General features: G+C 41.7%; 1 protein-coding gene across 4 annotated transcripts in view; it reads right to left on the bottom strand.

The window, feature by feature from the left end:
• The window catches only part of LOC106613639 (CREB-regulated transcription coactivator 1), a 30,174-nt gene continuing 12,373 nt past the window's right edge, over window positions 1–17,801 (bottom strand). The window contains exons 2-14 of one of the 4 annotated variants that reach the window (XM_045687413.1): window positions 16,697–16,813; window positions 16,037–16,162; window positions 15,756–15,817; window positions 15,407–15,501; window positions 14,767–14,843; window positions 14,623–14,666; window positions 14,084–14,307; window positions 12,628–12,776; window positions 4,863–5,087; window positions 4,197–4,295; window positions 1,211–1,297; window positions 890–1,064; window positions 2–535 (exon numbers count right to left, since the gene is read on the bottom strand). In XM_045687413.1, the coding sequence (XP_045543369.1) occupies window positions 387–535; window positions 890–1,064; window positions 1,211–1,297; window positions 4,197–4,295; window positions 4,863–5,087; window positions 12,628–12,776; window positions 14,084–14,307; window positions 14,623–14,666; window positions 14,767–14,843; window positions 15,407–15,501; window positions 15,756–15,817; window positions 16,037–16,162; window positions 16,697–16,813 (1,629 nt within the window). In that variant the 3' untranslated portion in view covers window positions 2–386. Of the gene's footprint in view, window positions 599–889; window positions 1,065–1,210; window positions 1,298–4,196; window positions 4,296–4,862; window positions 5,088–12,627; window positions 12,777–14,083; window positions 14,308–14,622; window positions 14,667–14,766; window positions 14,844–15,406; window positions 15,502–15,755; window positions 15,818–16,036; window positions 16,163–16,696; window positions 16,814–17,801 lie in introns of all 4 variants that reach the window. The other 3 variants (XM_014216109.2, XM_014216115.2, XM_045687415.1) reach the window with 3 other exon arrangements.

The raw sequence follows: 17,801 nt of genomic DNA, 5'->3' as shown, positions 1-17,801 counted from the left end.
GTCCTAACCGACTTGCCAAAACTATAGTTTGTTAACAAGAAATTTGTGGAATGGTTGGAAAAACGAGTTTTAATGACTCCAACCCAAGTGTATGTAAACTTCCGACTTCAACTATATATATATATATATAAAAACGCAGCAGGCTAGCAAAGCTCTGACCAACCAACAATCTCATTGGAAATGACAGCAATGCCCTTCCCAAACCCAACAAGTCATTGCATGTCCTTCTCTACAATGGTTTTTGATGGCATATTATTTGAAAGGACTTGAGGGTGAGATCAGATAGCTGAATGGCCATGAAACTGGGGAGATGATTCACCCCCACCATGCCTCGTTTCCCTTTCTTACCAGGGTTATTTTTTGTTGGCCACAGCCAGTATTCTACATTACAACCTGTCCATCCTGAACGTGTCCTCAGTGGCAGGGTCAGCCAGAACCATGTCGGGGTCATTGAGCATGTGCAGTCCATCCAGGGTGAGAGGGTCGATCTTCAGCTCGTCCAACGGGAAGGGAGAGTCCGCGTCGAAGCTGACATCTGCAACACCAGCCAGTGAGTTGGTTAACTCCTTAGAGAGGCTGGGTGGAGACTCACCTGTGACTAAAATGCAACATTTGGGAAAACATTTGACATTTGTAAATCAAAGCAGCTGCTAGATAACTACCAATATTGTTTAAGTAACAGTCTTCACTCAAAGAATCTATAACAAGAGAAAAACGAAATACAATTCACTTAAACAAAACACATGTTTTCCTCATACTGGCCAACCTTCATAAAACAATTCACTATAATCAAGCCAGGATGAATGAATCCCTTTATTAGGTGTACAGAGCCTAGACTAAGTTAAATTACATGACAGGCTCGCTAATTGACTCAGCTGCTGCTCAGTACCTGTGAGAATGATGTTAGGGATGTTGCCATGGCTACTGTAGCCCAACTGCTGGGAGTCATGCAGGCTGCTCCCTGTAAGGCCCATCATGGCTGCTTGTGTGTAGTTGAGGGTGGAGCACTGGTTGTATAGGCTATTGGAGCTGATGGGGTTTTCAATCATATTGAACTGCTCGAGCTAGGCAAGTGAAAGAAACATACATTTAATAAGTGAAGTTAGGTAATAGAATATAGAGATCACGTACAATTTCTAATATGGATAAGAGTTGCAATGAAAATAGAGACAGTGAAATTCATGTCCTAGTTTGATGTGGGTTAAGTCACCTGGTGGGAGAGAGCATTGGTCTGCCGAGATGCTATCTGCGGATCGTAGAACGAATCCCCAAATATACTGCCCACCACTGGAATGTGCTGAAAGAGACATTTGACCACTGATTAGAGTAAAAATAAATGGGTTATGGAAACTAATAGGCCTACAGCTAATCAGTACAGCCTTCTTCTTGGGTATCTGAGGGATATAAGGGAACAGTAGTCATGAAACATCACAAAAAGCACAAGCATGAGGCAATCCACAAGCTAGTCAATTCAAGCACCGTTAGCAAATGGCTGTTCATGACTGCATAGACACTAGCATCTGATAACACTTTATTATGCCTATTCAGACCATGTTTTAAAAATGAACCATAGAATGCATGATTCATAACAGCCACATCCACATAAATGTTTCAGCAGTAAGATTTGATACAGCTGAACAATAACATAAAAAAATCAAGAGCAATAGGCCCTTGTTTAGAAAAGAGAAATGTCACAATATAACTGCAGAATGAGCCATCTTGTCATTTTTAGAGGGATGAGCTAGCAAAACAGTGCTGGAGCAGTAGCTATTAGCAAACTGACTGCAAACAAATGCAAGTGACTTTAGCTAGCTAGCTAGCTAGGCTAACTTTGGGGTGAAGTTAATTAGCTTCTGCAGCTTCTCTCTGCTAGCAACTGTAACACAGTTTCATGCCTTTAAAACTGACTTGTGCCAGTAATACTTACATTTCACAAATGTTGTGACGTATCCACTTTTCAAGCCTAATTACTTGCCAAAGTTTGGCAATATAACAAAACAAATTTTGGAATTCAGAAAAAAACAAAAAAACAATAAGTGGAACATATACAGTTACAGTATATAAAGCTAGTTTCCCAAGGAAGATCACATTACTGTAGCCAGCTGTAAAGGTAGGATCTTTCACAGGAACAGCAGCAAACAGAACTACACTGAACAAAAATAAAACGCAATATGCAACAATTAACTATATTACCGAGTTACAGTTCATAAGGAAATCAGTCAATTTAAATAAATAAATTAGGCACTAATATAATAGATTTCACATGACTGGGCAGGGGCACAGCTGGGGAGCCAGGCCCAGACAATCAGAATGAGTTTCTCCCCACAAAGGGACTTCATTACAGACAGAAATACTCCTCAGTTTTATCAGCTGTCCGGGTGGCTGGTCTCGGATAATCCCGCAGGTGAAGAAGCCGGATGTGGAGGTCCTGGGCTAGCATGGTTACACATGGTCTGTAGTTGTGAGGCCAGTTGAACGTACTGCCAAATTCTCTAAAACGAACATTAAATTCTCTGGCAACAGCTCTGGTGGACATTCCTGCAGTCAGCATGCCAATTGCATGCACCCTCAAAACTTGAGACATCTGTGGTATTGTGTTGTGTGACAAAACTGCACATTTTGGTGCACCTGGGAACTGATCATGCTGTTTAATCAGCTTCTTGATATGCCACACCTGTCAGGTAGATGGATCATCTTGGCAAAGGAGAAATGGACACTAACAGGGATATAAACAAATTTGTGCACAAAATTTGAGAGAAAAGCTTTTTGTGCATATGGAATATTTATGGCATCTTATTTCAGCTCATGAAACATGGGACCAACACGTTACATGTTGCGTTTATATTTTTGTTCAGTATATAAAGAGTTAAACCCATTTCTCACACCTGAAACAGCCTTGTTAACAGGACATTTCCCCCAAAAATGAATCATGTCAACAGGAGACAACCAAAGCTGCTACAAACAGGTTGGACTATCCAAAACTAAAAATAATCATAATTAAGGTTCCAGGTAGGTGCTACATATTCACAGGACATACACTACATGGCTAAAAGTATGTGCACAGCTGTTCGTCAAACATCTCATTCCAAAATCATGGGCATTAATATGGAGTTGGTCCCCCGCCTTCGCTGCTATAACAGCCTCCACTCTTCTGGGAAGGATTTCCACTAGATGTTGGAACATTGCTGCGGGGACTTGCTTCCATTCAGCCACAAGAGCAGTAGTGAGGTCGGGCACCGATGTTGAGCGATTAGGCCTGGCTCGCAGTTGGCATTCCAATTCATCCCAAAGGTGTTCGATGGGGTTGAAGTCAGGGCTCTGTGCAAGCCAGTCAAGTTCTTCCACACCGATCTCAACAAACCATTTCTGTACGGACCTCGCTTTGTGCACGGGGGCATTGTCATGCTGAAACAGGAAAGGGCCTTCCCCAAACTGTTGCCACAAATTTTGAAGCACAGAATGTCACTGTTCGCTGTAGGGTTAAGATTTCCCTCCACTGGAACTAAGGGGCCTAGCCCGAACAATTAAAAACGGCCACAGACCATTAATCCTCCTCCGCCAAACTTTACAGTTGGCACTATGCATTCGGGGAGGTAGCGTTCTCATGGCATCTGCGAAACCCAGATTTGTCCGTCGGACTGCCAGATGGTAAAGCGTGACAGCTGAGTAGTTGTTGCTCCTAGACGTTTCCACTTCATAATAAAAACACTTACAGTTGACTGGGGCAGCTCTAGCAGGGTAGAATTTTGATGAACTGACTTGTTGGAAAGGTGGGATCCTATGACGGTGCCACATTGAAAGTGACAGAGCTCTTCAGTAAGGCCATTCTACTTCCAATGTTTGTCTATGGAGATTGCATGGCTGTGTGCTCAATATTATACACTTGTCAGCAACGGATGTGGCCGAAATAGCCCGAATCCAGTAATTTGAAGGGGTGTCCACATACTTTTGGCCATGTTGTGTACATTTGGTTCAAGCAAAAACACAAAAAGCTGCTATGCGACAACACTCAAAGACCTGAGCCAATATGATAAGCAGACATCGAGCAGTGGTCTGGAGGAGAGGAAATGGGGGTGGGATTGCTGACACCATGGATGGGAGCGAGAGGCTGGGATGAGTAGCAGCTGGACCAATTACAGCCAATTCCAGGCAAAAAACCCTCCCCCAACAAGGCAGCTTGGTGGTTTCGCCCTTACTTGAGGCGAGCCGCCAGGGGAGAAGCCCGGGGAGAAGCCTTGATTGGAGACTGGGGAGGTTGGAGACTGATTGGCCGGAGAGCCTGTCTGATTGCGGTACTGTTGGAGGGAAGAGTGTTAACCGGTGCAGAATTTCTAAACACTAGCAAGAGCACACAGAGAAGGTCCCAAGGACAGTCTGGGGTGGGCTCAGTCTTAAGCAACTACTACTACTACACCATCTATCCACAGACCAGTTCACTCCCAATGAAAAAACACAAAAACTAAAAGCAAATCAGCCACTGCTGAAGTGAACCAAATGTTGTAGAAGCTAGAATTTCACTGGGTATGAGTAAGGAAGTCAAGTGTTCAACAGTCAAGGTAATGACAAGCAGGAAACTCAATTCAACAGAAGAAACTTGGGTAAAGAAATTTCACAGATCTTAAGTCATTCTACCTGTTGTCCTCCAAAATAAAACAAATTTATGTTAAGCGGCTATAAGGGCTCCCGAGTGTCGCAGCGGTCTAAGGCACTGCATCTTAGTGCAAGAGGCGTCTGCACTGAGATGTTCATTAAGTCTTTAGAACATTTAACGAAACAAGGACTACAACACTATTTTTCTTGGAACTTGTCAGGTCACACTCTCCCCCCCCCCCTGTCCTCTTTCTACAGAGTGTTTGACTCACCGAGTTGACGTTGACGCTTGCGGGCGTCTGGATCTGGCTGTCCGGGGAGGACTGGGTGGCTGTTGGGGCAGTGGTGGTGGCCAGGGTGATCAGCCTGATGCCCTGGGGCAGGGCCTGCTGCTGCAGGTCATTGAGCACTTGAGCCTGGGCCTGCACTGTCAGCTGGCTAAAGAAAGCATACTGGGATAGCTGTTGCTCCAGAGTCAAGGCCTCCATCGCCACTGCCTGATAAATGATACAGAAAAACAAAAACAACTTTACCAGGCTAAAGAGGCCAAGATTTTGGGGTGAAACAATGAAAACAAGGTATCTGACAGTGTTTGGACAAGGTTACAGTATCTAGCAAAATAGTGTAGGAGCGGTTGATAAATTAAAATGCAATTCATTTTAGTAAGCTAGCTAACTAACAGGTGAAACAACTAACTTATTTACAGTTAGGTAACTAACGCACCGCTCTTTGTTAGCAGTGTTTTCCACTAACGCCGGCTATACACACATTTTCAGCCGCGTACTTTTTCCACTTAAAAAAGGTGCACTAAGCAGAAATCGCTCCCCCATTTCCTGGTTGCAAAAATGCTAATAGTTCACCTTATTTCAGTTTATGTGTGACAAAAAAAGCAAGTATAGCGCAGAGAATTATTGTACCATCTAAACCGTTGTGAAATATATTTTCCATAACCAAAAATATATTTTCAGCTGTTTGACACTGGTGTAAAAAACCGAAAGACGCAAAAACGAAACTTAAGAACGGGATGCACAGAAATAGCGCACAGAAAATATCTACCACGTCTTAGACTTGCTTTCAATGAGAATGACAGTTTTATAAATTACATTTCAATGTGAATTTGGTCAGGTCACCAAAAAAGTTACATACTGCAGCTTTAAATTAAACAAGGCTACTTTTTATCATTCGCAATTGTGTCGCACTGACTGAATAAAGTCAATCTCATATCCTTGTCATGCATAAATCATACAACGTAGTTATACACGGAGTGTACAAAACATTAGGAACAACCTTCCTCAGAGCAGCCTCAATATGTCGGGGCATGGACTGACTACAAGGCTTCAAAAGCGTTCCACAGGGACGCTGGCCCATGTGAAATGTTGTCTGGATGCCCTTTGGGTGGTGGACCATTCTTGATACACAGGAAACTGTTGAACTCTTGCCCATTCACCCTCTGAATGGCACACATACACAATCCATGTCTCAAGCCTTAAAAATCCTACTTTAACCTGTCTCCTCCCTTTCATCTACAATGATTGTCACATGTTAAATCCACTTCATCAATAAGGGATCATTGCTTTCACCTGGTCTGTGTCATGGAAAGAGCAGGTATTCATAATAATTTGTACAATCGGCATAGGTCAAATGATTTAATCACCGTTTACGATGGAGTAGTCAACTACTGCTTTCTGTGTAGCCAAGTCCATGATTAACACCTGCTTCATTCACTCCTACCTGTATTGCAGATAGCTGAGAAAATGGAAGCATGTGGAAGTCAGCAGACTCTTACAAGATTCTTTAAGAAGAATTCTGTGGGTCAGTTGTTAAACAAGTATTTTTTTTAGAATGAATGACATACCGTACTGTAAATCACAAAGGGAGTTGCAAACACTTTCAGAAATTATTTCACTGGTGTCGTTCTCTCTTCTCTTAACATGTATGGACCCAGAACTTATTTGAGCATCTCTTCTATTTATTTTAGAGATCAATTTATTCAGGGGATCCTGGCTGGCTACTTTTTCCTATAGGGGCTACTCCGTGTGCTTGTGGAAAACACTGTGCTTAAAAAAAAATCTATTAGGCATTTTTGACAGTCTTCCAAAGTATATTAGTAAAAACGAACTGGTTTAACATACAAGTGACTGCCAAAATAAAAGGAAACACCAACAAAGTGTCTTATGGCATTGGGCCACCACGAGCCAGAACAGCTTCAATGCACCTTGGCATAGATTCTACAAGTGTCTGGAACTCTATTGGAGGGATGTGACACCATTCTTCCACGAGAAATTCCATCACTTGGTGTTTTGTTGATGGTGGTGGAAAACGCCGTCTCTGGCGCCGCTCCAGATTCTCCCATAAGTGTTCAGTTGAGTTGAGATCTGGTGACAGCCGGTCATGGCACATGGTTAACATAGTTTTAATGCTTATCAAACTATTCAGTGACCACTCGTGCCCTGTGAATGGAGGATTTATCACCCTACGGGGGCATAGCCATGGGAGCCAAATATAATAGTCTTCCCAGCATTTTTACACATGACCCTAAGCATGATGGTATGTTAATCGCTTAAATAACTCAGGAACCACACCTGTGCAGAAGCACCTGCTTTCAATATACTTCCCTCATTTACTCGTGTTTCCATTATTTTGGCAGTTACCTGTACATGACCTACTGTATATCTTCATGTAGTATATAGCACCCAGATGAAGACAAAAATAAAGAAAATATGAATCACCTTTTGCTGAGCTTACATTTTCCTCCAACATACACTGAGTGTACAAAACAAAGGAAACTGGCTCTTTCCATGATATACACTGACCAGGTGAAAGCTATAATCCCTTATTGATGTCATTTGTCAAATTCAATAGAAATCAGTGTAGATGAAGGGAAGGAGACAGGTTAAAGAAGGGTTTTTAAGTCTTGGGACAATTGAGACATGGATTGAGCATGTGTGCTATTCAGCGGGTGAATAGGCAAGAAAAATATTTGAAGTGCCTTTGAATGGGTTATGGTAGTAGTTTGTGTCAAGAACTGAAACGCTGCTGAGTTTTTCCACACAACAGTTTCCCGTGTGTATCAAGAATGGTCCACCACCCAAAGGACATCCAGCCAACTTGACAACTGTGGGAAGAATTGTAGTCAACACGGACCAGCATCCTGTGGAACGCATTCAACACCTTGTAGAGTCCATACCCTGATGAATTGAGGCTGTTCTGAGGGCAAGGGTGGGGGGTGAAATTAGGGCTGTTACGGTGACCGTACTATCGCCACACTGGCGGTCACTAGTCATGATGGCAGCCAAATTCCACATGATCATTTAGTCACGGTAACTAGGCTTCTCCAAGCTCTGATGCTGCTGATGGTCATCACTACTCTGGACGGCTCTGACTTAGAATACGTGGACAACTACAAATACCTGGGTGTCTGGTTAGACTGTAAACTCTCCTTCCAGACTCACATTAAGCATCTCAATACAAAATTAAATCTATAATCGGCTTCCTATATCGCAACAAAGCATCCTTCACTCATGCTGCCAAACATACTAGAGGTCGACCGATTATGATTTTTCAACGCCGATACCGATTATTGGCTGTATGTTTTGTTTATTCCATGTGTAACTCTGTGTTGTAGTATGTGTCGAATTGCTACGCTTTATCTTGGCCAGGTTGCAGTTGCAAATGAGAACTTGTTCTCAACTAGCCTACCTGGTTAAATAAAGGTGAAATAAATAAATAAATAAATAAATAAATAAAAAGCAGCCTACCAAACTTGCTAACTGCCTGGTACTCAACAATCTATTGTCCCTCTAATCACTCTGACATCAATGCAAATGTAATTGAAAATCTAATCAAACACTTCATGAGAGCCCATGAGCTCATGTTGCGCAACATTTCTATAGGCTATGCAATTGTGTGAGAAAACAGAGTGATGGCCTGTACTATATTTATTTCTCAACTTCCCTAATATTAAGCACATTGCTTCACTTTACAACAGGAGTATAGCCTACCAGGCTGGCATGAAAATGGACGACGGGAAAAGCGTCCTATATTTTCCCCCGCTGCCCGTTCCCAGACAAGTGCATGACAATGGTCCATTCTCAATCAAAAAAAATATTATTTAGCGTATGTAAAGACAAGATTAAATCAGGAATATTGTGATGGTGACAATATTAGCCCATCACTTGTGAATGATGCTCAGCTTAAGGCAAGAAACATGCATGCTTTTTTTGCGCAACCTTTTCAAATCACACCTCATGTAGCCTAGCCCATAGGCCTATATGTTTTGATAAGGTTTGTATCACATTAAAGTGGCCAAATAACCTATTAAAATTAAGCACATTTCTCCGCTTTAGAACGGGTGTAGAGCCTAACTGGCATACACACACAGAGTGCGTTTCAAGTTTGGGGGAGATCATTTTCACCATAAAAATGCACCTTTATAATAAAAGCATTACATGCATAATGGCATTTATGGTCACTTTTGAGAATGTTTTTTCCCACGCTAATGGAACAGTCGCGCTTATAGCTTACTGCCGTGGGCGCGTTGATGCGCTTACAACATGAAGAAATTGCCTAATAGTGTATCAACATTTTAAGCGAAACGTTCTCATCTGCTGTGTCAGGTTCATTGCTTAAAACATATTTTTTTTTAATGCTAGTTGTATTCATTTGGGATCTTTGCATCCCAGAACTGTCCCAGACTATATATATGTAATACTTATTTCTCACACAGAATAGGTCAACTTTTGCACTATGGGGGATAGTAGATTAACATATGCTAGTGCTTTTGCCGTTCGTTAGGCCTACTCATCTTGATGCCTGACGAAACGTAAATGTGGACAGTTCTTCCTATATCTTCACTATGCGCCTCGGAATTGGATATGGACACGCGCAGTTGCGTCCCTGATGTGTCTGTCTTCACTTGTACCCTGTGGGATAGACCCGATCACGTGACGGAGAACCACGTAAGTGAGAGGTGCTTCGGCATGCAGCTGTGAGAAGGGAATTATAATTACTACTATTTCAGTCCAAGGGCACAACGGCCATAAAAGGCATGGATATTTTTAGGGGGCATTACGGCCACACAAAGGGGATGCAGTCGGGAATTCGAGGCATTATCAAGTGCTTGTCAAATTGCGAATGAGAAACTGACGAAGTGGGTACAGCCTGGGCAAAAAAACAAAGCAGAGCTCATGCCTTTCACAATACTTTTTAGAGTCGAATCATGCAGAATGTATTAACAATCAAAACATATAGCCCAAGATTTGTATCACAACCAAAGTTACATAAAAAACTCAATTAAGCATATACAGTTGAAGTCAGAAGTTTGCATACACCTTAGCCAAATACATTTTAACTTCATTTTTAACATTTAATCCTCGTAAAAATCCCCTGTCTTAGGTCAGTTAGGATCACCACTCTATTTTAAGAATGTGAAATGTCAGAATAATAGTAGAGAGAATTATTTATTTCAGCTTTTATTTCTTTCATCACATTCCCAGTGGGTCAGAAGTTTACATACACTCAATTAATATTTGGTAGCATTGCCATTAAATTGTTTAACTTGGGTCAAACCTTCAAAGTAGCGTTCCACAAGCTTCCCACAATAAGTTGGGTGAATTTTTGCCCATTCCTCCTGACAGAGCTGGTGTAACTGAGTCAGGTTTGTTGGCCTCCTTGCTCGCACACGCTTTTTCAGTTCTGCCCACAAATTTGCTATAGGATTGAGGTCAGGGCTTTGTGATGGCCACTCCAATACCTTGACTTTGTTGTCCTTAAGCCATTTTACCACAACTTTGGAAGTAGGCTTGGGGTCATTGTTCATTTGGAAGACCCATTTGCGACCAAGCTTAAACTTTGACTGATGTCTTGAGATGTTGCTTCAATATATCCACATAATTGTCCTTCCTCATGTCACCATCTATTTTGTCAAGTGCACCTCCTGCAGCAAAGCACCCCCACAACATGATGTTGCCACCCCCGTACTTCACGGTTGGGATGGTGTTCTTCGGCTTGCAAGCATCCCCCCTTTTTCCTCCAAACAGAATGATGGTCATTATGGCCAAACAGTTCTATTTTTCTTTCATCAGATCAGAGGACATTTCTCCAAAAAGTACGATCTTTGTCCCCATGTGCAGTTGCAAATCGCTTTTTTTTGGCGGTTTTGGAGCAGTGGCTTCTTCCTTGCTGAGCGGCCTTTCAGGTTATGTCCATATAGGACTCATTTTACTGTGGATATAGATACTTTTGTACCCGTTTCCTCCAGCATCTTCACGAGGTCATTTGATGTTGTACTGGGATTGATTTGCACTTTTCGCACAAAAGCACGTTCATCTCTAGGAGACAGAACGCATCTCCTTCCTTAGCGGTATGACAGCTGCGTGGTCCCATGGTGTTTATAATTGTGTACTATTGTTTGTAAATATGAACGCAGTATCCTTCAGGCGTTTGGAAATTGCTCCCAAGGATAAACCAGACTTGTGGTCTACAATTTTTTTCTGAGGTCTTGGCTGATTTCTTTTGATCTTCCCATGATGTCAAGCAAAGAGGCACCTAGTTTGAAGGTAGGCCTTGAAATACATCCACAGGTACACCTCCAATTGACGTCGATTAGCCTATCAGAAGCTTCTAAAGCCATGACTTCATTTTCTGGAATTTTCCAAGCTGTTTAAAAGCACAGTCAACTGTGTATGTAAACTTCTGACCCACTGGAATTGCGATACAGTGAATTATAAGTGAAATAATAGGTCTGTAAACAATTGTTGGAAAAATGACTTGTGTCATGCACAAAGTAGATGTCCTAACCGACTTGCCAAATCTATAGTTTGTTAACAAGAAATTCGTGGAGTGGTTGAAAAACGAGTTTTAATGACTCCAACCTAAGTGTATGTAAACTTCCGACTTCAACTATAGGAATTTCTTTGTTACCCGCTCAACACAGAATAGCCTCATGTTCGCACTTCCTCAAATCGTTTAGAGATAATAATATTTTCTATTTAATTCAGCTATGTTCAATTGTATTCTTCATACTATAAAATAATGCCACGGAATTCTAACCAAATCTTGTCTGCTAAATGAACTAGTGTAGCCAGATCAGGGCCTAACATAAGGACAACTCAGAGTATTCGATTCTGTTCTTCTGAAATAGTCTATATTTTCTTCATATCATGCTTCTTTAGACCTGTCTAAAAAAAAATAAACAATTATTGTGAAGTTGTAGGCTATATTACATGGATTTAATAGACTTTTTAAAATGTACATGTTCCAAGGTCTACACCAGTGGCTTGTAGGCTATGCGTGGAAGCCAGGAGATGCTAAATGTGTTTATGTTAACTAAGGGTCAATTACCATGAGACCGGCAGTTATTTGATTGACAATCACCGGCTGACTAAATTTCATGACCGCCACAGCCCTAGGTTCCAAGCCATATCCGGAAGGTGTCCTTAATGTTTTGTACACTCAGTATTACAAGAGTGGCTGAATATCTTGTGAGGATCTAGGTTTTGCCCAGTGGCACAAAGGCTTAGTATGTTGTATAAAGATTTTCTTAGGTCATGGTCTGAACAGGTAACAGTCGATACTAGAGCCATGGGCGGAGGAGTATTATTATTTTCCATTTGAAAGTAGCTCACACTCGGAGCATTGTGATTGAATGCCTTCTTTGAGCAATTGAAAGCACTCAATTACTCAAGGGATATTTGCTAGCCGAGTCATTCCAGGAAACGAGGCCAAACCATATCTGCCAGGCAGTGCTTGCTCACCTCCAATTGGGATTTAGCCATGTAAGAGAAAAATACTTCCACCAGTTCTCCTTTTGAAGTTAAGGTTGAGTTATAATTTAATTTCTGTCTACATAGTTGTTTAGCCAACTCCAGCACTATTATAAAATGTGCCCTATATAAAAGCCAACCCCACGGACAAAATCGGTAGAGCAAAGTTAAAATATAATTGTATTCAACAAGGGACGTTTAGGTTTTAGTCTGTAATAATGCTTAGCCCTGCTGTCCAGGGATTGGATAGCATGGTCACGTTGGGTCTACTCACCTGGATGTTGAGAGGGGGCGACAGCGTGGGAGAGAGCTGCTGCGGGGACTGCTGTGGCTGGGGGTCTGCGTTAAGGGTTAGGGGGATCAGGGTGGGCTGCCTACGCTGGGCCGCCACAGTCATGGTAGGCTGAGAGGTGGTAGTGATCCCTGCCAAGACACAACAGGACAGGCACAACTGACTTCTCTGAATTACAGCTAAATTCATTCTGGGCGCTGCTGTGCAACTTAACATTTCTGCAATGTACATTTCTGCAATGCTATGTAACATTTTCACAACTACATTGAACAGATGTTCTAGTGAATTGTGCTGTATGTTTATCTGACTTTGGCAATCGTCTACATATGCCAATCACTATGTAATAAAGTACCCACCCATCTAGCTTTCCTAAGCTTGGAAAATGCAGTTTCTGTAACTTGATGCATAATCATTCTGTGAAATCTTTTCAGTATTGAATGAATGGTTCTTCCTCAAATACACTACATGCAATAATTTATAATATTTTACTGAGTTAGACGTGGTCTGTGGTTATGAGGCCGGTTGGACATACAGCAAAATTCTCTAAAACGATGTTGGAGGCGGCTTATCTGGAAACAGCTCTGGTGGACATTCCTGCAGTCAGCATGCCAATTGCACGGTCCCTCAAAACTTGAGACATCTGTGGCATTGTGTTGTGTGACAAAACTGCACATTTATTGTACCCAGCACAAGGTGCACCTGTGTAATGATCATGCTGTTTAAGCAGCTTCTTGATATGCCAAACCTGTCACTTGGATGGATTAGCTTGGGCAAAAGAGAAATACTCCCTAACAAATCAAATTTTATTTGTCACATACGCCATATACAGCAGTGCCCTTACCGTGAAATGCTTACTTACAAGCCCCAACAATGCAGAACAAGAAATAGAGCAAAGAAATGATTTAATAAATAAACCGGGTACCGGTACAGAGTCAATGTGCGGGGGTAGAGGTTAGTCGAGGTAATTTGTAAAGTGACTATGCATAGATAATAAACAGCGAGTAGCAGCAGCGTAAAAACAAAGGGGGGGGTCAATGTATGTAGTACAGGTGGCCATTTGATTAATTGTTCAGCAATCTTATTGCTTGGGGGTAGAAGCTGTTAGGGAGCCGTTTGGTCCTAGACTTGGCACTCCGGTACCGCTTTTTGTGCGGTAGCAGAGAGAACAGTCTATGACTTGGGTGACTGGAGTCTTTGACCATTTTTTGGGCCTTCCTCTGACACTGCCTAGTATATAGGTCCTGGATGTCAGGAAGCTTGGTCCCAGTGATGTACTGGGCCGTATACACTACCCTCTGTAGCGCCTTACAATCAGATGCCATACCAGGTGGTTACAGAACTTGCTTGGTGCTTTTATGAAAATCCGTAGAGTATCCTTGGTTACATTTTTATCTGAATATCAAAATTTGCCACATTCATTTCACCATCGATGACTTACCGTGGCTGGCAGCACTGATGCCGAGGTGGGTGAGGTTGGTGGTCAGGTTGCCTGTGCTGTTGGATGAGTTAAGGGAAGGAAACGCCACAGTGTCGTCTGGATCCAGCGGAGTGGGCAGCGGTGGGGGGAACTGGATGTTGGTCAGATCAGGCAGGGAGCCTCCCGTATTGAGCGTGGCCGGGATCAATGACGTGTTCACTTCCTGATCTGGTGATGGAAATATACTAGAGGGGAGAAAGAAAAAAAGGTACACATATTTCCTAAAACAGCACTAGGCAAAAGAAAATCCATTATAAAATGACTTTTATTTGTTGGTTTTTATGAATGATGACGTTTCTCGTTGTTGTGTGTGTCGAAATAACAGTTGCTAGTCATATGGTGTCATAGGTCCTCTCTCACACAGACCCATGTTCTCTTCGTCTTTGGACATAATTCATTCTAAGCATGCCCTGGACAGCTCTTTCTCACAAAGCACCTTTCTACATGGTCTGGTCCTGCTGGAGCACCATATTCAGATGAACGATGCAGCAATTACTCACTTGATCCCAGGGACTTCACAGGACTTGGTTCTTGATGAGTCATTCTAAAGGGAAAGTACACTCAGTCAAATATATATATTTTTTTAAAGCCCTAAAATGGTGAGCAAGCACTGATTCAACTAGGCTACATGTTCGCTCCTTTACCTTTTTGTTATCCCACTGTGTATCCTTGTCTGCATCTGATTCAGACTCCTCAGTCCCAGGCACTGTAAGCAGCAGCACTAAATGGGGAAAGAGTCAAATAAATGGCAATTGAAGGTACTAAGCTCAATTCAAATCAACCCAGATTGCATTATTTTCAGTGTAGCATTCTTCCTGTAGTGAAATGAAACTGCGTAATGGTTTTGGGGACAGTAAAAACAACAGGTAGATCTCCATGACAGGTAGCTAGCTACTTCCAGTTTTCAGAAGACCATATTTATAGCTCTATTTTCACGTGTCATCTTGAGGAATTTCAATTGAGACCATTCCCAGAGGAGATAAGCTCCCTTGACTTTGTTTAGCACAACATAATTCAAAATACTACAACAATCTTTCCCTCATCAGTAAGCAGTGGTTGGTTGAACACAAATCAAAATGTGATCGCTTCACCGAAAGAGAATAGCTGCTCCAACAAGGACAAAAACTGTTAGTGGAACACAACACCTTCATGTCATAAATTATCCAGACGATTTCACAGTGGCTTATCCTTTTCATGGACATGTGGATTCATACATGAATAAATGGAATCAGGCCTGAATAAATAGAAGCTGTTCCTTGTCCATGCGAGTGAATCGTCCATTACCTCGTTTAGGCTGGAGCTCTTGTGATCCCCCTGCAAACGCATCCTGGGGCGCAGGGTTCATGGTGTTCTGGTGTAGTGCTGAGTCAGAGTTTGTCCTGTGGCATTAGAACAAACGAAGGTCAACAAAATGTCTCCGTGGTCCCTAATTCTCAAACCTCACATCTGGCATGCTGTGGCAGACTCTAGGTAAAACTTAATATCAGTTCAATTGAGCATGCCATTTCTATTTGAAAAATTGCAATTTACAAAGACGTTGCATGTACTGTGTTTTCCCTGAATGTAGATGAAATTGCTAAAAACACTTGTTTATTTTTTTTATTTTTTGAATAGGAGGACATTAATGACCTACCTCCTCCAACTGGTATCCGGTGGGGGTGAGAGGTACACGGAGCTATAGGGGCAGCTGTCAATGTGGACCTCAGTTAAGGATGAAAATGGTGGTGAAATATAAAATCAAACCTATATAATTTAATGGTCAAGTTACCTATCAGCATTCATCTACTGAAGTCTAACTGTGAGCATGATCTGACAATGACACACGCCGTTTTAATTAGTACTTGTTTTAAGTCAAAGTTTAGTAAAGACCATTCTGTTCTAATCCAAAATAAACTGAGTGCACACAAAGGATATCTGGCGGCCATGTTTGTCCACAGAGAGGGGCCGGCGATGGGGCGAGGTTATACGGTTCCGATCGCGGTAAACACGGTCCACCAGCCCGTGATGCCTGGTCGACCGACTGGTGTCCAAAGCGGAATTCTGGACAGGATACGCAAAAATCAACCATACAAGAAAAATTGGGCATTTGAAAACACAAAAAAAATGTAAATTAAAATGTCTTGATATAATATGGTGCAAATGTATTCATTTCAAATGGGTCAAGCTATGGGCCCTCATACTCAAGTTAGCAAAAATGTTTAAAATAAATGGAAAGCCATGATATAGAAAGCAATGACAAAGGCTCCTTGTATGTGTTTTTTGGGAATCTTTTAAACATTTCAAGATGGGGTGAGAGTGTCTGATGCTCAAATTTAGCTTTCTTCTGAGACTTGGTTTTCCAGACAAATGCAGTGGATCGATACTGATAAGGCAGGACAAGTCTTCAAAATTGTAAAATACTAGAGAAGTCTCTTGAATTGGATTCTTGTTAACAATATAGGGTAACGCGAGGGTGAATCTTAGCCTATCATGGAAGCTCTGAAAGATAAAATTTCCCTCAGGTGAGATTTAATTGTTGTATCACGCAAATTAAAAACAACATTTTACCAACTGATAGAGAAGCTGTGAGCTCACCTGAAAAGGCAGGTCAATGTTGCTATTTCCAATCTGATTGACATTGGGCAGTGAGCCTCCATAGTACTGTCCACGATTCTGCCCTAGTTGCAAATACTGGGTCTTCTGTAACTGCAACTGTGCAAAATAAAAATGTATGAAAGCATGAATGGATGTGTAAACTGATACATGAAAGATTACACACAAAATATTGATAGAAAACGTTCCACAGTGCTAAAGATAGACTAGACCACATCTAAAAAAGGCCAGATGAGATAAGACATAGGTTAATATGGGCCCATAAACTGTTCATATCTTAATTGATTCGAGGTAGTATCAGGTTGGTGCAATGTCAACACTGTGTGGACAAAGTCTGTAGGCCTAAGCCTAATAGCTGGAGGGTGTCAATCTCATAAGGAAAGACATCGCCGTGTAATGATGGATACTTGGATTTGTCAAATGGTGTTTCTATTTCTTCAATTAGATTTCTTTTTTTATAATAGCCATGTTGTAAAACCACAACATAAATCCATTCTGTACTCCTAAACCATTCCTTTATGATATTCATAATGGGTAGGTTCACCACCATACACCTGGCAATAACTACTAAATGTTTAAGATCACCAATTGCTTTAATGAATTGCATGAACGATGGATTAAACAAAGGCCTGATTTTATGGGGATGAATAAAGACTAACATGGACATTGTTTTTTAATTTTTTTTAAATCAGACTGGCAAGAATGACTGCCATGAACCAACCGAAACGAGTCAATTATTTGCATTGCACGTATTACTAAAAGGTCTACAAGAGGATAGTTGATCCCATGTTATCAGTATCTGCCATCAAAGTTCAAACCTTGCAAATTTGTCAAACCTCAGCGTGCACACACACACACACACATTAGGTGCTGGGGGGGGGGGTTCTTAGGTGCTGTCAAAGCAGCTATTAAAAATACAGCATAGTCCTACTGTTATTACTGTTCCAGATGGCTGATAGGAGTTATTAGGTAGGTAAAGTTAAGCGTAGCACAGAGAATTTGACCAAATTCCCGACTTGGAAGACAATGTGCCTTCTAAACTTCCACGTCTAGTTGCAGAGGATTCGTTTGAATTTAGGAAATGCTC

The sequence above is a fragment of the Salmo salar genome, chromosome ssa10, assembly GCF_905237065.1.
Source record: "Salmo salar chromosome ssa10, Ssal_v3.1, whole genome shotgun sequence".
In the NCBI taxonomy this organism is placed as follows: domain Eukaryota; kingdom Metazoa; phylum Chordata; class Actinopteri; order Salmoniformes; family Salmonidae; genus Salmo; species Salmo salar.
The sequence above is the reverse complement of the archived record's forward strand: the minus strand, read 5'-3'. Positions and strand labels throughout refer to the sequence as shown.